Source organism: Bidens hawaiensis, unplaced genomic scaffold, assembly GCF_021521415.1.
Source record: "Bidens hawaiensis isolate Kalapana, Puna unplaced genomic scaffold, B.hawaiensis_p1.1 tig00002181_1, whole genome shotgun sequence".
Taxonomy (NCBI): domain Eukaryota; kingdom Viridiplantae; phylum Streptophyta; class Magnoliopsida; order Asterales; family Asteraceae; genus Bidens; species Bidens hawaiensis.
This window is the reverse complement of record NW_027491116.1, coordinates 829,127-855,867: the sequence shown is the minus strand read 5'-3', so window position 1 is coordinate 855,867 and position 26,741 is coordinate 829,127. Positions and strand designations below refer to the sequence as shown.

Below are 26,741 nucleotides of genomic sequence, written 5' to 3'. Positions count from 1 at the left end.
TTATATATAAATTATGTAATTTTTGTAAAAATACATTAAAACATGGAGAATTTTATAAAAATATTTTCAGAAATTTTATGATTAATTATTTATTTATAAAAATTCATTTAATAGGTTATAATCGTGTAATAAATGGCCCGTTTATATCAAACGACCTCCGAAAAATCTGATAATTTTTACCAATGACCTCAATGTTATTACATAGCCCCTGCAAAATTTCCAGAACCTAACTCTTTTGACACAATGCCTTTTTGTGCGTTTTTCGGCTGTTCAAATTCGGTTAAGCCATGATTGTACAAACCATACTTAGACATTTCCAATGATTCCCAAACTTTACCAGTGATCTTACCATCACATATTAAACTCCAAAACCAACTTTCATAATTTTTCAATATGTTTAGCTATTTTTCCCAAATAAACGCTCATAAACGGGAATAAATTCACCAAATATTCTCCGTTTATCGAAAAATTACCAAATTTTAACAGGGACTCATTTATATGATCCCTAATGTCCCTGCAAGTTTTCACAAGCTAACAACAAGCACGTCACAATCTAACACTAAACAGCCCCTAAACGAGTGTTACGGGTTTACCTTGTCGGTTTTCGATGAATTTTGCTAGCTTAAACGATTCTCCGGGTCTCGGGTTGCAAACTCAGTATATCTACATATCATATAACATCAAACCAAGCATAAATCATCCATGTAACAGCCTTGATAATTAGGGTTTCGGTTTTGGGTTCAAACCGAACTTTCTAACCGTAAAAACGTTGTATTCATGTTCTAATCCGCGTTTTTGACCAAAAAAGTATATGTTCCTGGTTTGTAAACATGTTTAACATCAAAACATAATTTTACTTGATTTTTAGGGTTTTTGGATGGTTAAACATGTTTAAAACTAACTAAAACATGTTTATATGTTAATTATAAATCAAACTTGGTTAAATCTTCATAGAATTTGATCTTACCTTAGGGTTTTTGAAAGGGAGTTGAGAGAACAGGGGTAGAGCTGCTTGGACTTCAAAATTCAGTATGTTAAAATGAATAACAAGTCTTAGGGAGTAAGTTAAATAAAAAGGTGTGATGTTTGGTGGGAAAAGTGTTCCGATCGGAATTGTGTATAGGCCCATAATGGGCTGTTTTGGCCCATTAATATGATCATACAAGCCCAAACATGAAAAGCCCACTTCAAATTTAGTTCGGGTTCGGTTTTTCGCAAGAAAATTAATTCGGGTATGAGAAATAGCGTAAAAACGAGTGTTTTTCAGCTTATTTTTGTAAAATAAGAAAAACGTACTGACTCGTTGTAAAATTCCAAAATATTTTCACGGATTGCTTAGAACATGTCATATAAGTGTTTTATAAATCTTTTTCGGCTTAACGGATGCTACAATGCTTGTTTTGATATTAACGATTGCGTTTAAGCTTATAGCGTATCGATAAACGAAACCTTTTTCGTTTAAAGAGTTTTAAACGTACTGGGGCCTAAATATCAATATATTAGCCTCTATAACATATATATAACTCGTATATGACCCCTCAGTATGTATACGGGTCATAATTAGTGTCGGTCGGTTACTCGTTTAAGCACTACGAATTAACCGATTTATCGTTTACTTGTTACGTAACGAATATAGTGTACCTCGTTTTGTCATGAATGTCACATTCTCCCCCCGTTAAGAAATTTCGTCCTCGAAATTTAATGTGTCATCGGTTTTCTTTTTAGGGAACAGGTGTGGGTATTTCTTTCGGAATTCGTCCTTTCGTTCCCAAGTATATTCGGGTCCTTGTTTTGAATTCCACCGAACTTTTACCAATGAAATTTTGTTGTGTCGTAACTGTTTGGTTTTCCCGTCTACAATTTCTACCGGTTCCTCTACGAAGTTGAGCTTTTCATTGATCTGAACATCTTCCAGTGGTACTATTGTCGTTTCATCAGTCAAACACTTTTTCAAATTCGATACATGAAACACGTCGTGAATAGTGCTCAGTTCTAAGGGTAGCTTTAATCGGTAAGCTACGGGACCAATTTTTGCGACAATCTCAAAAGGTCCGATGTATCTCGGGGCTAGTTTACCAGTCTTTCCAAATCTTATAACACCTTTCCATGGCGATACTTTTAAAAATACCTTATCACCTATTTCAAAAGATAACGGTTTTCTGCGAACATCGGCATAACTCTTTTGTCGGTCACGGGCAGCTTTCAATTTTTGTTTAACTTGGTGAATCTTATCGGTGGTTTCCTGAATTAAATCGGATCTTGAAATTTGAGTATCACCCACTTCGGTCCAACATAGTGGTGATCTACATTTTCGCCCGTATAGAGCTTCATAAGGTGCTGCTTGTATACTACTGTGATAACTGTTATTGTAAGAGAATTCAATGAGCGGGAGGTGTTGATCCCAATTCCCTTTGAAGTCCAGTACACAAGCACGAAGTAAATCTTCTAAGGTTTGGATGGTTCGTTCGGATTGACCATCGGTTTGGGGATGGTAAGCTGTACTTAGGTCGATTCGGGTTCCCAAGGCTTCTTGTACTGCTTGCCAGAAATGTGAGGTAAAGTGACTATCTCGATCGGAAATAATCGAAAGAGGTACTCCGTGTCGAGATACTATTTCATCAATGTAAATTTGAGCAAGTTTTTCGGTGGTGTAGTTGTTACGGATGGGAATAAAGTGTGCGGATTTGGTTAATCGGTCCACAATTACCCAAATTGCGTTGTGTCCTCTAGAGGTTTTAGGAAGGTGTGTCACAAAGTCCATGGTAATTTGTTCCCATTTCCATTGTGGGATTTCGGGTTGTTGTAACATTCCCGAAGGTTTTTGATATTCCGCCTTTACCCTTGCACATGTTGCACATTTACTTACATACACGGCTATATCCTTTTTCATACCAGGCCACCAGTAAAATTCTTTAACATCCTTATACATCTTATCAGTACCTGGATGAATAGAATATTTGGATTTGTGTGCTTCATCAAGAATCAACTTTCGGAGTTTATGAAGTGTTGGAATCCAGACCCGGTTTTTGTAATAATATACTTCATCAATTTTCTTCTCAAAATTCCTTTCATTTCCATGTAGTTCTTCTTTTTCTAGCTGCTCTGCCTTCAAGGCCTTATCTTGTGCAACGCGAACTTGTTCGGTTAGGCTACTTTGAACAATCATTCCGAGTGCTCGTACCCTTAATGGTCTGATTCTGTCTTTTCGGCTTAAAGCATCAGCTACTACGTTAGCCTTACCCGGATGGTATTTAATCTCACAGTCATAATCATTTAACAGTTCTACCCATCTCCTTTGTCTCATGTTTAGCTCTTTCTGATCGAATATGTGTTGTAGGCTTTTGTGATCAGTATAGATGGTACATTTAGTGCCATACAAGTAATGTCTCCAAATCTTCAATGCAAAGATAACTGCTCCCAATTCCAAATCATGGGTCGTATAATTCTTTTCATGTACTTTTAATTGTCGGGAAGCATATGCTATTACTTTCTTTCTTTGCATCAGTACGCATCCTAAACCTTTACGAGATGCGTCACAATATACCACCAATTCATCAGTTCCATCTGGAAGGCTTAATATTGGAGCCTCACATAACTTCTGTTTTAACGTTTGGAAGGCCATTTCTTGTTCTTCTCCCCATTCATATGCTCGATCTTTTTGAGTTAGGAGGGTTAGAGGTTGTGCAATACTTGAAAAGTTTTCAATGAATCTTCTATAATACCCGGCTAGTCCTAAGAATTGACGAATTTCTTTTGGTGACTTAGGCACTTGCCAATTCTTAATGGCCTCAATTTTACTTGGGTCTACTTGGATTCCTTGATGATTCACAATGTGTCCCAAAAACTGTACTTCTTGTAGCCAAAACTCACATTTGGACAACTTTGCGTATAACTTCTCTTGCCTCAATAATTTTAAGATTTCCCGCAAATGTTGTTCGTGTTCCTCCTTACTTCTCGAATATATCAAAATGTCATCGATAAACACTATCACGAACTTGTCAAGGTACGGTTTGCAAATTCGGTTCATGAGGTCCATAAACACTGCAGGTGCATTTGTCAACCCAAACGGCATAACCAAAAATTCATAGTGACCATACCGAGTTCGGAAAGCTGTTTTTGGTACGTCTTCTTCCTGAATTCTTACTTGATGATAACCAGATCTAAGATCAATTTTTGAAAAATACTTCGCACCTTGGAGTTGATCAAACAGGTCATCAATTCGAGGTAAGGGGTATCTATTCTTTATAGTCACTTTATTCAATTCTCGATAATCAATACACATTCGAAAACTCCCATCTTTCTTCTTTACAAACAACACTGGTGCTCCCCACGGTGAGTAACTAGGGCGAATAAAACCCCTGTCCAGTAATTCTTGTAACTGGTTGGACAGTTCTTGCATTTTAGAAGGCGCAAGTCTATAAGGTGCCTTAGCAATGGGTGCTGCTCCCGGTATCAAATCAATACGGAATTCAACTTGTCGGGTCGGTGGTAAACCAGGCAACTCATCGGGGAATACATTTGAATACTCGTGTACCACTGGGATGTCTTCCATTCGTTTTTCCTCGGGTTCCTTAACTGTTACGCTCGCCAAGTATAAAGTACAACCTTGGCGTAAATATCTCAATGCCATAAGTTGAGATATGAGGGGCAGTACCGTACCAGATTTCTCACCTTGAACAATCATAGCTTCATCATTCGAAAGAGATATCCTAACGGTCTTATCCTTACAGAAAATTTCAGCTTTATACTTAGATAGCCAGTCCATACCGACTATAACATCGAAACTTCCCAATTCCACTGGGAGTAAATCAATAAGGAATGGGTGGTCGTTTAGGATAAGGGAACAGTCTCGGACTATTCGGTTAACAAGTATAGACTTACCGTTAGCGAGTTCTATAGTATATGGTTTTGTTAGTTCACTAACCGGCATATTTTCTAAAGGTAAGAAATTAACAGATACGAAACTTCTATCGGCGCCCGTATCAAACAGAACTGAAGCATATTGACCCGAAACTAAGAATGTACCTGTCACCACATTCGGATCATGACGCGCTTCACCCGGTCCTAAAACAAACGCGCGTCCCTTAGCTGCGTTGGAGGTTGATGCTTGTGCTTGGTTCTGCCCTCTCACTGCACCCGGGTTCAAATTGGGGCAGTATCTCCGAAAGTGTTCCGTACTGCCACATTCATAGCAGGCACGGAGGTTCGTGGTAGGTGGGGTTTGTTGGTTGAGTTGTGGGCGAGTTGGTTGAGGTCGAGGGAGTTGAGTTGATTGCAGTGGACGGTTAACAGTGTTGGTGGGGGTTCTACAGTTGGGGGCATAGTGTCCTGTTCTTCCACACTTTTGACAAACGATCGGTTTGCAATCGCCCACATGATGAAAGTTACATCTTCTGCACTTCGGTAACGTCCCTTTATAGGTCTCTTGTTTAACATTAGAACTGGTCATGGCATAACTTCGGGTATTCGGACGAGCCCGTTTGTTCTGAGGGTTTCCTTGCATTCTTGTCCCATAATCAGTTCGTTTTAAACTTGTTGTTTCACCTGGCATCCTTATCACTCCACTTCTTATCAGATCAAAAGTAACGACACCCGTTTGAGATACAGCACTTTCTAATGTCGGGTGGGCAACTGAATTCACTATACTTCTCACAGCAGGGGTCAGTCCCCAGATATAACGTTCAATTCGTTTCGCTTCCGGTGTAACTAACCACGGAACTAAGCGGGACAGTTCGTTAAAATGATTCGTGTATCCCACATGGTCTGCTCCTTTCATTTCCAGATTCCATAACTCGTGTTCCAACCTCTGAATCTCACTTTTAGGACAAAAATGCTCTAGCATGAGGGTTTTTAATTCAGTCCATGACATACGATTAATAGCATCTTGTCCCCTTATTTGGACTACCGTGTTCTACCACATCAGCGCTTGGTCTAGAAACATACTGGTAGCATATTTGACCACGCGGTTCGGTGGACACTCACTGATATTAATTACTGATTCGGTCTTTTCTATCCATTTGACCAGTCCGCTAGGTCCTTCAATACCCTTAAACTCAATCGGTTTACATGATGTAAATTGTTTGTATGAGTACTCCTGACGCGGGGGTTCTCGGTTATTATTATTATCGGTATTGGCCCGAGTATTATCATTATTAGTTGTGTTAACAACCGGTACAGGGTTCGGGATATTATCAGGGTGCACAACAGGTTCTGGGTTCCCAGTGACATTCATAGTTGGGAGAGTGTTATTATTATTTATGACATTATCAGTATTCACCGGGGTAGTAACACCCGGGGCTACATTAGTGTCCGGCGGAGGTATATTAACAGTGGCCGTGGTAGTGCTCGTAGGTTGATTAACAGTATTGTTAGCACGTATGCCTGCAGTGACTTGTGTTACAATTGTTGGTATCACTGCTTGTAGTTGACGAGCAATCATTGCGGCCACTTCCGCCTCAGACAAAGGGTTTATTTTCTTCGGGGCCATTCTATAGAATAATCAATTATATAATAATCAATATCGTTTCACTATGATCAACACAACTTTACGATATTACACCTTCACAACACATAACTATGCCAAAGAAAACACGTTTGTATTAATTATAATCATTACTGTACATATGCATCCAAAATTAGCGCATAGGCTTAACCTGGTATAGGCCAGCGCTTGTATATGCGTATCAAAATTTGTCACTAAGTGACATGTAGACTTAACCCGATAAGGGCCAGTGCTTGAAATAGTACTAAACCACAAACAACTCCCAAGTCAGCCCAACATGCTGTAACAAAATGCTGCTTGGGATATCAAAAGACTATATACATAAGACTAGACTATTATGTCCTATCCATTCTTGGTAACATGAAGCCACAACCAAACAACAGCAGCCACTAGGGCCGCATTAACTGCTAAGCATACCCCCAGTAGTATCATCGCTCGATCCTGACGCCCGTGGCTGTGAGCACTGGATCTTTGCACAATTCTGATTTCTTGCTGCATATACCGCATGTGATCTTGCATATCATGTCTATGCAGGTTTAGGTTATTTATAGAATGTGAGTGGTCTACAAGCTGATCAGTCGCTAAACCAAACCATGCTGAATCAGAATGACGAGGTGGCTCGGGTATCGGGGCGGGTAAACCCCAAGTAGGAATAGGTATCTCAGTGACCTGGACACGTGATGTTTCTCCCCTATGGTACGTAGATCGAGGTGGGAGAGAAGTGTGCTCAGGTGGACGCACTGAAATGCGAGCGGTCTGACGGTTTCTAATAGTGGGTGGGGGTACTGGTGTATGCTGTACAGGTGGAGTAGAGGATCTGGGTGCTCTAACAGGTGAACGATAAGCACTAGTAGCTCCCTGTCCTGCAGCATTCCTAGGGGATTCCCTAGGGGGGTAGGTGTCACAACGGTAACCCGATAAGTCGGGTTGATCTGGGGGTACTTCGCGTGGAATTACCGCAACTGCACCTTCTTCTATTTCCTCTGGTTCCTCCTCCGTTTCCTCTTCCGGATCCTCCTCCTCCTCCTCAGGCCTTGTTGGTAGGGTATTAGGTAAACGATCAGTAGTTCTTGACATATTCCTGCACAATGGTTAGTAATAAGAATAATATCCTTCTATATTAATCATAGTAAGATACGTGCAGGTATTTATACACATAAGCACAAATAATCGTTTATATACACAAATATTTATCTATTATTATATTTTATACACATATGTTGCTGTTTTTACCTATTCGATTGTTTATCGACATCTTCTCGAATTTCCTCGTACAAACAAGTCCGTTATTACGTTCCGGACCATAATAACCCACTTGTCCATTCGCGTTCATCACGAGAATCATTCGTGTATATTATTTAATATTATTTTATTCCCAGAGTTAATCGAGCCTACGGTTATCTTAGGGTATCCTAAGGGACATCCTAATTCTTTATAACCAATGGCTCTGATACCAACTTCTGTCACACCCCGACTAGGTTGTTGCGGAAGCGTAATACGGGAATGTAACAGATAACACTGGTATCAACAACATTGTTTATAAAGAAATTCATAAACTAATTTACATCATAATACATGGGTTGGTACTAAGTTTACAAACTAGATGAGAAAAACACATAACCGGTTTACGAGCTTCTTATACAGTATTATATCAGCGTCTATTCACAGCTATTCAACTTTCTTCCTAACACCAAGCATGTAAGCAAATCATTCCACTTTTGCTTTACCTGAAAAGCATGTTAAAACGGGTCAACTACGTCTAGTTGGTGAGTTTCAAGTTTCACGAGTATCAATGAAATCAGTTCACGAGTTCGTAAAGTTTACAGTGTGTATGTATATATGTCTGTGTATGATGCATTATACTAAGCCACAAGTGAAACCGAAACGAGCTATACTGCATGGCCTCTCCTGCCCATGCACTCCTGTTGGCATTTAACAGCCATTTTGCCCCATGTATGTACTATGTCTAACACCACATAGCAGTATGTAAATATATAATGACAATGTGCAACTGGTTTTACATATGTTCCGGCTTACCCCACCGGCTCTGTCACAGTTGGGTTTGTCAAACCGATAGTACTATCCACACGTCACCGGCACGAAGTTAATCACTTGTGTTTGTGGGGACTTGTCAAGTGTTAGTACTTAGATAATCCACATCATCACACGTTTTCAAATATATCAGTTTATGTAAACATGCTTTTCACCCCAAAAGTTCGTAAAACAGTTTAGAAAGTGGGGGTCATGAAACTCACCTTATCGTAGTTCGCACAGAAATTACGTATCAGTAAGTCAAATGCCTCGTTTATAGCCTGATTCCTATTAACGGTATCGTATCGTTAATACTAGTACAGTGTTCAAGCTAAGTCGGGCTGTATAGATAATCTGGGTATAGCTGTTAGGCCCAGAACATGACCATAGTCTTAGATTGTGACGTTGTATGCTATGAAATGTTTAAAACTGGATTTGGCTCAGTTTCACCGTTTTCCGAGCCTAGCTCAGTTGATCGTTTATACGTTTCGGGATTAGGTAAGATCACATAAACTTAAGTAAATATATTGATTGATAAAATGATTCGATTTATGAAAGAATTTTAAGGTTTCGGTGTCTGGTTTGATCGCAGGGTTCGTTTCCGTTTTCACACGGGTTTGATTATACAAAACGCGCACAATCCACCCGAATTGTCCGGAATTCTCGTAAAAAGTTCGTTTTTATTAATATCATTCAAAAATATGATATTTGGCCACTTTTGACATTTTGACATACCAGTCAGTCCGTTAAACACAAAACTGCCGGTTTCGTTAAAACAATTATAATTTAAATCTTTGATTAATCATAACTAAATATGTGCTTATATATAAATTATGTAAATTTTTGTAAAAATACATTAAAACATGGAGAATTTTATAAAAATATTTTCAGAAATTTTATGATTAATTATTTATTTATAAAAATTCATTTAATAGGTTATAATCGTGTAATAAATGGCCCGTTTATATCAAACGACCTCCGAAAAATCTGATAATTTTTACCAATGACCTCAATGTTATTACATAGCCCCTGCAAAATTTCCAGAACCTAACTCTTTTGACACAATGCCTTTTTGTGCGTTTTTCGACTGTTCAAATTCGGTTAAGCCATGATTGTACAAACCATACTTAGACATTTCCAATGATTCCCAAACTTTACCAGTGATCTTACCATCACATATTAAACTCCAAAACCAAGTTTCATAATTTTTCAATATGTTTAGCTATTTTTCCCAAATAAACGCTCATAAACGGGAATAAATTCACCAAATATTCTCCGTTTATCGAAAAATTACCAAATTTGAACAGGGACTCATTTATATGATCCCTAATGTCCCTGCAAGTTTTCACAAGCTAACAACAAGCATGTCACAACCTAACACTAAACAGCCCCTAAACGAGTGTTACGGGTTTACCTTGTCGGTTTTCGATGAATTTTGCTAGCTTAAACGATTCTCCGGGTCTCGGGTTGCAAACTCAGTATATCTACATATCATATAACATCAAACCAAGCATAAATCATCCATGTAACAGCCTTGATAATTAGGGTTTCGGTTTTGGGTTCAAACCGAACTTTCTAACCGTAAAAACGTTGTATTCATGTTCTAATCCGCGTTTTTGACCAAAAAAGTATATGTTCCTGGTTTGTAAACATGTTTAACATCAAAACATAATTTTACTTGATTTTTAGGGTTTTTGGATGGTTAAACATGTTTAAAACTAACTAAAACATGTTTATATGTTAATTATATAAATCAAACTTGGTTAAATCTTCATAGAATTTGATCTTACCTTAGGGTTTTTGAAAGGGAGTTGAGAGAACAGGGGTAGAGCTGCTTGGACTTCAAAATTCAGTATGTTAAAATGAATAACAAGTCTTAGGGAGTAAGTTAAATAAAAAGGTGTGATGTTTGGTGGGAAAAGTGTTCCGATCGGAATTGGTATAGGCCCATAATGGGCTGTTTTGGCCCATTAATATGATCATACAAGCCCAAACATGAAAAGCCCACTTCAAATTTAGTTCGGGTTCGGTTTTTCGCAAGAAAATTAATTCGGGTATGAGAAATAGCGTAAAAACGAGTGTTTTTCAGCTTATTTTTGTAAAATAAGAAAAACGTACTGACTCGTTGTAAAATTCCAAAATATTTTCACGGATTGCTTAGAACATGTCATATAAGTGTTTTATAAATCTTTTTCGGCTTAACGGATGCTACAATACTTGTTTTGATATTAACGATTGCGTTTAAGCTTATAGCGTATCGATAAACGAAACCTTTTTCGTTTAAAGAGTTTTAAACGTACTGGGGCCTAAATATCAATATGTTAGCCTCTATAACATATATATAACTCGTATATGACCCCTCAGTATGTATACGGGTCATAATTAGTGTCGGTCGGTTACTCGTTTAAGCACTACGAATTAACCGATTTATCGTTTACTTGTTACGTAATGAATATAGTGTACCTCGTTTTGTCATGAATGTCACATGATATCACATTCTCCAAGCTTGAGCAAATCCTTTGGATCAACAAATCTGTATTGCCCCTTACCCTTCTGTAAACGTATGAAGACGATAGCAGTCATACTGTTGAACATCCAGAATCTCATATTCTCTAAATTTCCATCAGGTACAGGAATATGAGTAGCCTTCTTTGTTGCAGGCCACATCACGTTTACCATGGTTTTTCCTGTCTTTGGATCCTTTACACCTTTAGCTTTCTTCAAGAATGATTCGGTAGTTGTCATCATCGGAAAGCCTCTATCCACTTGGTTCTTGAGTAAGTTCCAGAAATCAATTCCTCTTTTATCATTAGTTGGATTGTGGAATGGTGCATTTATGAGGTCACTGAGATCCACCTTTGTCCAAGATCCAAAATCTTTCATCTTCTTGTAGTACTCGGTGTTCCCAGACCTTCGTTTAACCCACCACATATTTCTTTCAGCATCAAATCCCCAAGACATTCCCCCAGAACGATCACCATATTTATCTAAAATACCCTTTTCAAAAGTAACAACAAATCTATCAGGATGATCGGAGGATTCAACATTCTGATTTGAATTCTTCATAATCATAATCTTCTTTTGGAGTTGTTCCAACTTCTCATCTATCATTGGAGGTGCAGACATGTATTGTTTCAATGTCTCGGATTCATCTATGTTTTCAACAGGACGACCACCAGAACTGCCACCTTGATCTACATTTGGAGTCTTTGAAGTTACATCAGCACCGCTCTTGAATTCATCTCCAAATTTCTAAACAAGTTTTTGTTGGAGGTCTAGACATGTAGCAGTTAATTCTCCCATACCAGACTTAAGCTCTTTAATCTTGGAATCTTTATCAGTGTTACTAGCCTTAAGTTCTTGAATACGTACGTCTTTGACAACTGAGTCTTGTTCGAGCTCAAAGACTCGACGTTGCAAAGCTTGGACGTCTACTGGTTCAGCTTCCAGTAAGAACCTCTTTCCCTTATTCTGAAAAAATTGTTCCTTAATAGCAAGAATATGGGCAATCTTCTCAGAGGCACTGGAGCTTGATTGGCCCTGATTGGTGGGGTCGGATGATCCAGATGGAATATCAGTATGTGGAGTATCGGCCTCAAAGTCAAACACTTGAACTATATCATCAAATATCTGTTCCTGGGTTTGAGGCTCAGCAGTTGATGGACTTGAATCAACATGAGTTTCAGGAACTGCTGACTCTTGTTGTTGTTGTTGTTGTTGCAGGTTCATTAATCAGAACGCCTGATCTTGGATCTTTCTTTCTTATTTTTCGAGGAACTAGATCAGTGTCTGATTTTTCTGGTACATCTTCATCTTGATTTTCAGTATCTGTTTGAGGATGCTTCAAAGCAGTTGACTGAAGTAAATCTTTAAACTTCTCAAAATCTAGTAACTGTTCAGCAGACGGAGTAGTCTCCGTTTCACGGTGTTCGGACTCCAACTGTTGTATAGGAGTCTCCTCATCTTCATCATCAGAAACAATCTCAAAAGCAGTAGTATGCCTCTGAACTGGCGCCACATGCTCTTCAGCAACCTGAGCTGTCACTGGTACAGTCTCTGTTTCAGCAAAGCGGCCAAACTTAACTAGCTCATGAAGGCCTTGATAGACGACCTTTGCCCCTTTTCTTGATTGCTTCATCAACCCAAAGGTATTGGGTCCCATCGACTTCATAGCCAGTGTCTCAACAGATCTGACAAGGTCAGTATGTGAATCAAAGATCATCTGTAGAAACCGAGGATACATAAGAAACATCTCTTTCTTCTTTCCCTTTAAATTGATCAACATCTCATCGAAAACGAACTTGGAATAGTTGTAATTCCAATCCATGATCAGAGCAACAGTGGCCGACATCTGCGTATGGCTAATCTCATCGGAACCCCTTTTTCGTCCCGACACACACGTAAAGAATGTGTGTATCAGAAATCTCCAGTACGGGTGGAATAACTTCTTGATTGTAAGAGGGTAGGATCCCTCGTAGCCCATTCTTGTAAGGATCTCAGAAACAGCTACAGTCGAGTACTCTGTTGGGTAATTAGATTGATCCCCAAACAAAAGCACTTCACGTATAATTTCCTCTGTGATGACGACTGGCTTCTTTTGCACTTTGGAGTCAATACACACAACTCCACCTGGTCCTCACTGGTTAATCGAAGCATTGTTCCAGAAGTCCGTGATCATTTTCTTGCAAATGATAGGATTTTCTCGTAAGGCGTGAGAAATCCTGCAATTGAGGCCAACGATCATGGACTTGAACTCCTTGTGTGATGGAGGAGGATCAACCAAATATCCAGCTATATTGTGAGTATCAACGAACTTTAGAGGAGCTTGATCAACCATTACTGCAACAAACAAGTCAAGTTAGTAAATGTTTATGTAACTTGAGTGACAATCATAAGTTTATGGGCACAATCATTAATATCTTAAACATTTAGAACCAATTGTGATATAAACATATTATATGGACCATAAGTGAAAAATAATAACAATATTATAATGAATTTCGGTCCAGGAATGTGTTTTCTGTCCACACAGGTGGATTTCGGTCAAATATTTAAGATCTCGGTCAAGGTAAGATGTTCTCTGTCCAAATCAACCTAGAACAAGAGTTTTCGGTCAAAGGAGTGAGATCTCGATCAACAAAAGTCAACCGAGAACTCTTGGTTTGACCAAAGGTTTTCGGCCAAACCACCATAGAGACGGAAGACCCCTTGAATTCAGCCTAGAAATCCGTGTTATCTCCTTCAAACAACCAATAACTCCAGTCTACCATGGAACCTTCAATAAACACTTAAGACCACCACAATGGTCTCAATCAAATCTAACAATCAACACGATACGAGTTCAGCAATGAACAAAGGTCCGGACAATCATTGACATCTCATCTCAAACAAGCCTACTAGGATTATCACAGTGGTATCATGCTACATCCTCCATAGATCTCTTACCTGTAATCGAACACAAAGAAACTAAAACACGATCAGTCTTGATTAGGATGCCAAAATATTAGGGTTTTCGGCCAGAGAGATAAAAGTTGAAAATGAATTTGAAATAATGGCAATAATGAAATCCAAAACCCTCTTATATTTCCAATTTAATGGGCCGAGAACCCAGATGGGTCCAGTCAATCGCGTCCTGATTACAAACTTTGGCCCAAAAACTGAGTTATGAGATAACCAGTTACAAATCCCAATTTGAACGCATGTTTCGAGGAGAGTAGTTTCAAGATGAAAATAAGGTTTAAGGAAAATAATACTAAACAAAACAAAAAAACAAAAAAAAACAACAACAACACAAAACACAAGTCTTCTAGATATTTATCTAATTTGGGATCAAATTTCAGTTTTGCAAAAACGCCACTTTTTGAGAAAAAATCCGAACATGGAATCATATTGTTTAAGGTGTTGTCACTAGGATTCATGTTCAACATTATTATGACACAGAGAGACAGGCTAATAGCAGGTATACTGAACTTAACATGACTATCATTGTATCAGTGATATGAATTAGGTTCAGTTCAGCATAAAGCTTAGATAGACATCACTCATGGACCTGTGATGCCTCCTATCTCTTCTCAAAGCGTATTTGGCTTTCCCCAGATCACCCCAATTTGACTCCAATCCCCTAGTGCTTGATCAAAAGTTTATGGACAAAAAAAATTTTAGGCTTTAAGGTTGAACGTTGGACTTACAAGCCGTCCGGACTTACAGGCCTTTCATTTAGAGTGTTTAGGACTTACTTGAGTGCCCCACCCTTGTAGTTCTAGTAAGGCCCTTTAAGCCTTTTTTATTTAAAAAAAAAACTAATTTGTTTAAGAAGTATATATACAGATAATAACACATTTTTTTTAAATACTAAACAAAGCAGTACAATATTTTTGGTGATCAAGACACTAACGGGCTCGTGTATGACTGAGTAATTGCTTTTCTGCCTATCCTTGGGAGAGATGTATATGAAAGCATGCACATTTCTTCAAAATGACTCTCCACAGTAAGTTTAGCAATTTTAGTTTATATCACTTCAACTTTTACGCATCATGGAAAGTTACCATACAAATCAGTGACTGTTCTAGGGCCTTTTAAGCTTAATAACTTCACCCGCTCGACACACAAAAACAATTTATCTATCATTTTCCAAAGGTTGGATCAATTTTCATTTGAAAATAATTTTAAGCTTCATCAAGCTATTGACTGAATAATCATATCATTTCTTAGAAGACACACATGTTAAGAACTCAGTCACCCCGGTCACTCTTTAGCTTTCAGGTAAATGGCTATCCCGTATGACCACAAGTGGTTAACAGGACCAAGCACATATGAGAATACGTGTCCCTCCAAATTGGAATTACCGACATAATTTTATGTGAAAGAATTCAAAACATAAAACACATCACAATCGCCCCGAATGCTTTCAGTCTTTAGATAAATGGCTATCCTATGAATCTACGAGTAGATTACCGGACCAAACATATACAAGTATATGTCCTTCAAACTTGAGCAGTCGACATAATTTTAAGCGAGAGTGAATATAAACAAACACATATTTTTTTTACTTTTTAATTTTTCTATAAAACGATAAAAACAAACACACACTATTTTTTTGACTTTTTCCTTTTTCTCCCCCTAAATTTGTACAGAAATTATGACACGAAGAAAAATTTATGTACACAATTTAAACCTCAAAAATATTCAGTCATCAAAACGCAACATCTTAAGAAATCCCACAAGCACATTAAATCTGGCTATTTCGACCGGTTTTGTAAATAGTTCCGCCACATTATTATCAGTGTGGACCTGTTCAAGATGAATCAGTTTCCGGTCGTAACAGTCACGAATAAAATGGACTTTGATGTCAATATGCTTGGTTTTGGAGTGTTGAACGGGATTTTTAACAATTGCAATAGCAGCATCATTATCACAAAAAATGGGAGTGTTAAGAATTTCCAAACCGTAGTCCAGCAATTGATGTTGCATCCAAATAATCTGTGAACAGCAAGCTGACGCAGCAACATACTCCGCCTCGGCAGTCGAAGTAGACACTGTTTGTTGTTTCTTGCACTGCCATGAAATGAGACGATCTCCTAAAAACTGGCAGCCGGCAGATGTGGATTTCCGTCAATGTCATCTCCACCATAATTGCAATCAGCAAAAGCATAAAGATCAAATTCTGAGTTTTTGGGATACCAAAGACCTAACTTCGGTTGTCCCTTCAGATATCTAAAAATGTGTTTAACGGTATTTAAATGAGAGAGTTTAGGATTAGCCTGGAAACGAGCACATTGACAGACTGCAAACATGATGTCGGGACGACTGGCGGTGAGATACATCAGAGACCCGATCATCGATCGATAGTACGTTTGATCTACAGGACTCCTTTAGGATCAGACGACAAAAGAGGCCTTTCTGCCATTGGAGTGGCAGCACTCTTGGAATCTTGAAATTCAAATTTTTTAAGCATATCTTCAACGTACTTTCCTTGATGCAGCAAAATTCCCGACGAGCTCTGACGAACCTGCAATCCTAGAAATGTTGTCATCTCACCCAAAGAGCTCATCTCAAATCTCTTCTTCATAACCTCTTCAAATTTTGAACACAGCTCAACACTGGTAAACCCGAAGATAATATCATCCACATAAATCTGAACCAGAATCAAATCTTTCCCGACGGTTTTAAGGAACAGAGTTTGATCAATGGTCCCCCTTGTATAGCCATGACCCAGAAAATATGCCGTCAACGTAGCATACCACGCCCGAGGAGCTTGGTGAAGATCGTACAATGCTTTATCCAATTTGTAGACATGATTAGGATTCTTAGAATCCACAAACCCCGGTGGCTGGTCCACGTAAATCTCTTCTTTAACTTCGCCATACAAAAACGCGGTCTTAACATCCATCTGATATACCGTGAAACCCATGAAAGACGCATAAGCCAGAAAAATCCGAATGGCTTCGAGTCTAGCTATGGGAGCATAGACTTCAATGTAGTCTAACCCTTCGACCTGACGAAAACCAACAACTAACCGTGCCTTGTTTCTAACAATAACTCCCGTGTCATCTTGCTTGTTTTGGAAAATCCATCTCATATCTAATGCTTTCTTTCCCTCTGGTAGTTCAACTAACATCCACACTTTCAATTTATCGAACTGATTCAACTCTTAGTGCATGGCATCCACCTAACTTGGTTCTAGAAGAGCCATTTCCACCGACTTCGGCTCAATCTGAGAGATGAAACAAGAAAACAAACAACTGTTTATGTGTCCTGTCTGAATTCTGGTGGACACACCTGTCTCAAGAGGGCCGATAACATTCTCAATAGGATGATTTCGTTGAGTTCTTGTCGGAATCGGCTGTTCGGGAACATCTCCAGTAGGGGATAAGTTTGATAAATTTTCATCAACTTCAGTGAGGGGATTCTTCCATCCAGAAGCCGCCGTACTGTGTGAGTACGAAGTGCTGGCAACGTATTCATTTGGAATGATATCGGGAAACAAGGTGCTCCCGAAGATTTGACGAATAGGACTCCCCCCCCCCCCCCTCAACTGTTGAAGCATTTTCTGAAGAGTTTGGAGAATACACAGCTCCCGTAACTTCTTTCGGCTGACTAACGGACGCGGGTGGGTTGTCATCAAGTGGTTCTGTGACATCATCATCCAGAAGAGGAGAGATGTGAGATACTGCATATGGGTCTTCTTTCTCAGTATCTGCTGTAGCAACACCTGAAGTTTTTGTGTTGATGACTGGAAGCACATTGAACGGTTTGAAGAGTTCATTATAATCGAATAACCAGTCCGGACCAACACGAGCATCAGTCTCGTTTTCTTCCAACCAACGAACATCATAGGATTCTAGAATCTGTTTAGTTGACTTATTGTAGACTCTGTAGGCAGTGTGACCAGCATACCCAACAAAATAACAATCAACAGCTTTGGCCCCAAACTTCGAAGTAGACTCGAGATTCAGTAGAGTACACGGACAACCAAAGGCTCTGAAGTGTGCAACAGTAGGCTTATGACCATATACGATCTCATATGGAGTTTTCATTTGTGATTTGTTAATTATCACCCGATTCTGAACATAACAGGCCGTGTTGATAGCTTCTGCCCAGAAGAATAATGGCAGTTTAAAATCACATAGCATGGTCCTTGCCGCCTCGATAAGAGTCTTGTTTCTCCTTTCAGCCACACCATTCTGCTATGGTGTCCGAACTGAACTGTATTGACAGAGCACCCCCCTTTCTGAGCAAAAATAATTCAATGATGCATTCTTGAATGCCGTACCATTGTCACAACGAATTCCTTTTAGTTTCAGATTCAGCTGATTTTCCATAATCATCACAAATCTCTTGATCAGTTCTGTAGTTTCACTCTTATTTGACAAGAAAAACACCCAAGTGAACCGTGAGTGGTCATCATTAATAACGAGACAGTAAGAGCTACGAGAAAGACTCAAAACATGAACCGGACTAAAAAGGTCCATATGCAATAGTTGAAAAACTGATGAAATGGTAACGATCAATTTTGGCTTATGAGTTTTTCGATGATGTTTACCCAAAGCACAAGCCATACATTTTTCAATAGTAATAAAATCTTTAACGGGTAATCCACGTACCAAATCATTTTTAGCAAGACGATTCAGATTTTTTCATATTAGCATGACCTAGACGACTATGCCAAAGTATGGCATTATGTTCAGACACCTTTCAAAACAAACAGGTTATTTCACCAGCAACATTTTTGTTCATGTCGATCACGTAAGCATTATCTTTTCTTTGTGATCAAACAAGAATCCAGTCTTCTGGTATAATGATACCAGGTTTCAAAATCAAGCACTCTTTCTTAGTAAAATGAGTTGAAAACCCTTTATCACAGATTTGTGACACACTCAACAAACTGTGCTTCAGTCTGGAACAAACTTAACATTTTCGAATTTTAGAACACCGTTACTTACAGTACCCTTCTGCGTGATCTTCCAATTTTCTCCACTCGCAAAGAACACATACCCACCATTAAAAATTTGAATGTCGTGTAGCTGGGAAATGTCTCATGTCATGTGCCTGGAACAGCCACTATCAACATACCAAGGTCTGATGATATTCCTCCATAGCTGCTCCTGCACAAAGTGCGGGATTAATTTGACTTTGGCACCCAGTCCATAGTAACACTAGGTACACCTGACTCGTCTACACTCATTACAGGCTGCCATGACATATCTTCTTGATTATCTAAAATGGAAGAAGAAACCTTCTTTACCGGAGACTTAGGCATCCACTTATGTTTACCATTGTAAGATTTACTGTTGTTTGTACGAATAGATGGTTCAGTCTATGGTTTGCGTGTAGAGGGAACAGACGAATTTGTTCTCCCGACAGGCCGTGATTTAGAAATTGAGTTAGTTTTTTAAGTCGAATCATGGTTTCTATCACTTCTACTAAACATGTTAGGCTTGGTCTGATAAGGACGAAACCTACCAGATTTGTTCTTGTTCCAATAACCGTCAGAGGGATTTGCCTTATGATGCCCGAATTTTCGTCGATAGGTATCACGAGGCATATTCCTCTGATAAAATCCATAGTAAGGAACATATGGACGATGTGGACAGTTTCTAGCAATATGATCAGGAATCCCACAATTATAAAAAGTTTGACGTTTTTATAAAAATCATTGTGGTGAACCTTTTGTCTTAACCTATTGTGTAGGTTAGGTCGCTTAGCTTGATGTTTACCATTAGACCTGTTGTTCGGTTCGACACCCTTTTGTTCATTTGAGCATCCCTCTTTAATGAACTTGGGTGGTGGGTAGTTTTTAGCAAATGTTTTATTTTTAATTTTCTTATTAAAAACCACATCATCATATTTAATAGTTTTAACCGAATTAACCACACAATTGTCTTTGCTCTTAAAACCAAAGCCCACACAAACAGTCGAACTAGCAGAATTCAAAACAAGCAGTTTTAAAGAAATATCAGAATTAATGTCTTTATTAAACGAAACACAAGAGTCATCATCCTTATCAGTTCATTCCTCAACAGTTACTTTCTCTGCACATGAAGCAAACACGTTAGAATCGATCACTCCTGAAGTGGATACATTTGTATTCACAGGAACAGACTTGTCATTCTTATCTTGTTTACCGTACTTCATGCCATGTACCTTTTCTTCCTGTTCTTCGGTGACAGGAAGTCGAACATAGTTGTCATTGTAAAGTGGGGGTACCCGATTATATCCTATGCCCTCACCTTCGTTTTCCTTCCACCATAACTGATTATCAATCATTAAACTAACTACTTTACTGGAACCCTTGAATTTTTTGAAATCAAGTTCAGCTCTTTCAAATTTAGCATTTAAATTCAAAATCTCTATTTTGGAGGCTTCCAGTTTAGCGGTTAATTCAGCAATTTCCTGCTTGGCATTTAAGTGGTGTCAACACTTTATGCTGAATTCATATTTAAGCTTAGAAAAATCCTTTTGATTTGCTTCTATTTTATCTAAGAAAGCTTTTTCATTTTTCTTAAGTTTAAAATTTTCAGATTTCACTCTTTCCATGTCTCTAATCAAGTTATTATTGTGGAGTTTATATAAATTAATTTTATCAACACACTCTTGAGAACATGGTTGAAATCTTACCTCAGATAAGCTGGGAGGAGTGAAGGCCATGAATGCGAATTGAAGTTCCTTGATTTGCTCCTCAGCAGCATTTTCTTCTTTAGTGTCTTCAACATGAGCATAATTAGCAGTCTGATTGCTAATGTTGAGAGCAGCCATCTGATCAGCCCAAGAAAATTGTTGAGCAACCAAACCCCTTTCAGCATTTCCCGAACTACCCCCAACTTCTTCTCTAGCGTTTCCCACTGGAACCAGCGCCCTTTCCATGTTTCCTTCCTTTGCTGGGTTGGTACATTCACGAGAAAAGTGACCCGGCTCGTGACAGTTGTAGCACCTCAGAGTGTCCTTGTTAAAACCCACCTTCTGATTATTCGGCATATTCCAATTATTCCTTCCCGTTCTCTTCGTGAATTTCTTAGCCCGTAACACTGCCATGGCGATCTGCCAAGAGATATCCATTTCTTCAACATCACCTGGATGGATTTGATCAAGCTCAGCAGCAACAACAGGTTGAACCAAATCTCCATCTAGGAATGCATTGTAGCAGTTCATGAATCCCACCATTAAAGCTATGTTCTCTTGAGTTTCCTTTGGGATAGAGGGAAACCTGACTGGGAGCAACACCAGATGATTGAGGTTGAACATTAGCAGTAGGAGATTGAGCAGGTTTAGTGAAGAAGACTGGAGCTGGTTGTGGTGAGATGGAAGATGATTGACTCTGAGTGGATTTAAACATTTGGAAGTTGCTTTGAGGTTGAAATTGCGGTTGTCCCTGAGTAGTCTTGAACATTGAGAAGTTGTCTTGTGATATAAGTGCATTATTGGAAGCAACGTTGTACCCAGCTGCACTGTAGGAGTTTGCGTGATTTATAGCACGTTGCTTGTCATCCATGTCACATGCCTTATTGGTAGCCATCATCTCGGATATAGACTTCCTGTTGAGATCTTTTGTCTTCTTGATAACGGCAACATTCATATCCCAACTTTTAGGCAGTGAGTTCACCAGCTTGTTGTTTATTTCAGAAGTTGCCAGATAGATGCTTGCAAATCTCATCTCAGTCACAAGAGCTATGAACCTTTAAAGTTGAGTTTCCAACGACTCTCCCAAAACATGATTAAACATATTGAATTTTTGTCGCAGCAGGTCTTGGCGACTTCTCTTCATGTCTTCGTTTCATTCATACACCTCAATTAACGCCTCCCACAACTCCTTAGCAGATTGAAGTTCTCTAAAACCCAAAGCAATCTCAGGTGAGAGTGCCATAGTTAAGGTTGAGAGCGCCTTTTCATCCTCTTCAATCTTAGCAAGATCATCATCATCGTACATAGCAATAGGCTTCACAACAACTTCAGTTGAGTTCTCACGTTGATATGTGATGATTTGGAGTCCCCTAACTATGCTTCTCCAGATTTTTGCATCTTTCATCCTGACATACTTCTCGAATCGAAATTTCCACTAGCTGAACCCCTCACGAGACAGTAGACGAGGCACACGAGTGGTGGTCCCCATTATGGAATCCAGTTCTTGATGGAGTGAAGCATTGGATGACCCATTATTATTAGTTAATTGATCCATTTTAGTTTTAATCAGTCCAAAACAAATCTTAAGTCCAGAAAACTCTAAAGTCCAATACACAAAGCCCAAATCAAATTGATCAGATCCAACTACGTTCACAGTATGCGTTGACCAAGAACCAAAGATGACCGAGAACCCTTAAATCTAACCGAAAACGATCAAATTTCAGAAGAAAACTTGAACAAATTGCCGAAAACCCTCAAAACTAACCAAGAACCGATCTCTCTGGCCGAAAACTAGAGATTCAGTTGGATTTTGAGTATAACAAACTCCCGAGTTTAGTGGGATTTGATTTGTTTCCAAAACAAAATCAATCTTTCACCAAAAGCAATCCTTTCTCTTCTCCGATCAACAGTTCGCCGGAAATACAACCAAACCACCAAACACTTAGATCTTGAATCCGTTGATATCACAATAACGAGCCTGAATAGGTCAAAGGCTCTGATACCAATTGTAAGTCCCGAATCTGGATCACTACAATATGATATCAAGAATCTTGATGTTAGTGCGGAATCCTAACACAAGATGATTCAAGACAATAAGCAAGAACACGTAAAACACACGACTGAATGCTTCAAAACACACATTATTATTAACGTCGGGTGCTTAAGCACTATGCTTACAATACTCGTTCTACCAACAACACAGTGAACGACTAATCTCTCTCTCTCAGAATGCCAACCGCGAAAACCCTATACAATATGATCTATATATAGGGTAAAAAAAACAACTAGCCCAATAAAAGCCCAAATCCCATCGAGATCCATAAGGATCTCGGTTTACATCCACAAGCACACTAACACGACATACAATAATATAACTAAGTACAAACCACAAAATATAGACCCAACAAGGGCATGGTCAGCAATTAACCTCTCCAAAACGAACAAGGTCCTCCAAACCATGGGCATGGTTTGAGCATAACTAAGACCCGTTTTGTAAAAGAACTCGGTGGTGAAGGCAGAAAATGTGTAAGAAAAACCGATTTTAAACGGCCAAAACAGGAAGCAAATACAGGTTTTAGAAACAAAATCAGAAGATAATGCAGCATCAAAAGGTCGGAAAACAGTTCCAGCAGGAAAACAACCCCGAGATCGAAGGTTCGCGATATCGGTGTTTCCAAAAGTACATATCTCGTTTGCAGGACTAGCGAGGAGATTCTGAGACACAAAATCCTCAATAACGGAAGAAGAAAGCTTTGGACTCATGATTTCGCAAAGATACAGAAGAAAGAAAAGAGAGAAGTTACCTGGATAAAAGAGAAGATGGATGGAAATGTTATTTATCCAAGTAATTATAAGGCCGGCTTAGGGTTTACCTAAATGGCGGATGAGTGACATGTGCATCAACAATCTACCACGCATGCGAAGATTTAAAATTCAAAATTCAAAAATTTTACAGCTGTAGTGCATATCTACAGCCGTTAAAATTTGGGGACAATTGTTAGGGCACGGATTTTCAGTATCCTCAGCAAAGATTATATTCAGAACGAATCCAGGATGCGGTATCCTCCAAGATAACTGGTATCCTAATTACATTATATAACTAACACGATATTTGCTACTTTCCATGTTTACCAGGTCAAAGACCGTTGCTTGATCTCCTGATAACTCGCACTTACTTTTGTCTCGAGTTATGTGCAACAAATCCCAAGTGTGGGGAGGTTTTGGTGAAGTGCAAGTCATGGAAGCATTTGGTTAATTTCACGTCAATCCAGGTACGCATAGCAAATTCCGACTTCGAAAACATATTCAGGGTGATGTCGGGATGTCGAAAAGTGACCGGGTCGGAAAATGCCCGACCCCAAATCGGTAAAAACTTTCTGTTCACTGGGGACCATCGCGTAGCGCGATGGCCCTGGACAGCTCACCATCGCGCTATGCGATGGTGGCTGAGACATTCCTGACGTCTGACGTCATCGCGTAGCACGACCCTTACCCCCATGATCCATCACGCTACGCGATGGGCCATGGATATCTGAAAAAAATTAAATAAATTAAATAAATAATTAATAATATATATATATATATATATATATATATATATATATCACCACATCCCACCACCGTCTTCCCACATCTTATGATGTTTGTCTGTTGTGTATGATTTGTATATATGTTTGTGTTGCTTTTGGAACTTTGTGGGTGTGTTCACTATAAACCCTCACGAGACCACACTCGTCCACCCGGGCTATCGGGGGGTTTAAAGGGATTGTTGCATACGCTAAATGCAACCGTGATTCCTACAAAAGTGAGTTAGGTCTTTTATTATTTTTAATTGGTTAACAAAATGTTTTATGAAACTAAATAACTCGGCTCGGTAATGTTTTTATAATATAATAATTTTAACTCTCGAAAGACCTAAATCGTTATACTTGTGAGTTGTTGCTTATACATGTCTCGAGATTTGTGCAGATTTGGTTAGTCGGTATTGGTCGGAGATGGAGACGTGTGTAACGAGTGTGTTGAGAGTTATGGGCCGAGTTTAGCATTGCATTGTCGTGATTATCTGGTGATTTCAGTTTCATAAACTATTTTGTTGTTTTTATTTTGGTTTTTAAAAATGTAATTGTATATTTTGCTTAAGCCCATACATTTGTGTCCCCGAGTTTTTAAGTTGTTTAACTATCAGTTCAACCCCGTCCCCAAATGATTATTAATTGTTTTATTAATTTAACATTGAGGACAATGTCAACCTCAAGTGTGGAGATGGGGGAAAATTGAAAATTTTAGCCCGATTGTACCTCGAACAGTATTCAGAAACTTAAGTTATTAACTGTCACTTATTGCTATTAATGCCAAGTTAGAGGTTTTTGGTCATGGTTGGTTTTTCAGCTTCTCGATAGTTTTCCTGAAAAATGTTTTTTTTTTAAATGAGAAGTTGAAAATGGAATTGTTTAGGCGGGGATAACGAGTCAAGGGGACGGGTATACATGGTTCATATCGGCAGCCTTTATTTCCAGACATACTATGAGATTAGCCCCTATACTTAATACACATATTATATAATAGATAGAAAACATGTCTTGTCATTTATTGAGGGAAACCAGTATGTTTTAAAAAATTAGAACTTGCTTGTCACATGCTTTTTGAGACATTAATATCACCACCTGTATGGAGATTAGGACTTTAGAAAACCCGTTCCATCCATATTTCCTCACTAAATAAATTCCTTACCCGACATTATCCCATAGGAGCCCGTTTGGACCTTATCCTTTTTCGTTTGCTAAACTGAACATAACACACCATTTCAGCCTTGGCCTTTATTTTATTTTAACACGTGTGATGAAATCCATTTCGTTATCGAGTTGTATATATATCGAGTTGTATTTAGTCAGACGAGTTGTAAAGCTGTAAAGTTCAGAGTTGTAATTATCAGTTATTTTGATGTAAAAAAAATGAAAAATAAACAAAAAGGCAAAAAGAAGTTATCAGTTTAGTATTTCAGTTGCATTTAGCAGTTGAGTATGTAAATAGCAGCTGATTGTGTAATTTGTTGTTTGTATTCGTGAGTCTGTATATTGGTTTTTTTAACTGGGTTTCATCCACCTGAGTCACTAAATAAGCCTGATCCACACCCATACCTAAGCCTCAGCAAAACCTTAGTCCAAGTCTTTATACAACCGGTGGTTAATGGGTGGAGATAAGACTGACTTGCAAGCATATTAAGTTGTAACTCATATTAGATACCTAAGCCTCAGCAAAACCTTCAATACCCATCGCGCTACACGATGGGCCTCTTCACTCAGCAGAGACATATACTGGCACATCTTTTGCTAGTCCAGATATTAAACTGAGAGGAGTGTTGATAGTGTGACGGGTGTGACCATGTATGCTCTAACCGGAAACAAAGTACACTTGTCTGGGCGATTCTAGGGTTTTATTGTAGCATTAACTTTATTTGTGGGTTTTCAATCTAGAAAGTGTCAGTTTGGGAAACTGGGTATGACCTTAAACCTTACTAGTATTAATGGTGATAATTGGTTGACCTATGATGGCGGTTAATGTTAACTTTAGAGTTTTGCTTGAGGGCAAGAAAAAGATAAGTGTGGGGATGTGATGTTCGGTTTAATTGTAAATATATTAACGTGTTAATATAATCGTTTTAATCGTTTAGTTTAGGAGCTTTGGTACTTCATACGTGTTTATTGTGTTTCAGGTCACGGGTACTTAACGCGCTTAATTTGGACCTGTACGAGCACGGAATGAAGACCCGGGATGTCCAGCATGTGAATCGAGACATTAATATGGGCTTGCTGAGTGAAGAGGCCCATCGTGTCGCGCGATGGGTATTGAAGGTGGGGCATCACGCTACACGATGCCCTGTAATTTAACCAGGCATTGACTTTGGTCCATCGCGTAGCGCAATGGACCAGGGGAGGAGACCATCGCGTTACGCGATGGTACCCATAATCGTGAAAGTTAGGGTTTTGAGTTTATATTCGTTTTGACGACCCTAGACGTCATGATACACTATCCAGACGATTTTTAGAGTAGCAAGGAGGAGAACCATTGATTCCAATCATCTCAAGGCCCT

At 38.9% G+C, this 26,741-nt stretch overlaps 1 protein-coding gene across 1 annotated transcript; it reads right to left on the bottom strand.

Moving 5' to 3' along the window:
• Window positions 1–1,561: 1,561 nt before the first annotated feature.
• LOC143609341 (uncharacterized) lies at window positions 1,562–23,413 on the bottom strand. Its single transcript, XM_077084119.1, has 9 exons — window positions 23,221–23,413; window positions 17,635–17,765; window positions 16,774–16,922; window positions 16,571–16,632; window positions 12,231–12,589; window positions 11,839–12,127; window positions 4,465–4,854; window positions 3,956–4,263; window positions 1,562–2,785 (listed from the first exon to the last, which is right to left on the bottom strand). Exons 1-9 carry the CDS (start codon window positions 23,411–23,413, stop codon window positions 1,676–1,678), a joined length of 2,991 nt encoding a protein of 996 aa, XP_076940234.1. The 3' UTR covers window positions 1,562–1,675.
• Window positions 23,414–26,741: the final 3,328 nt, after the last annotated feature.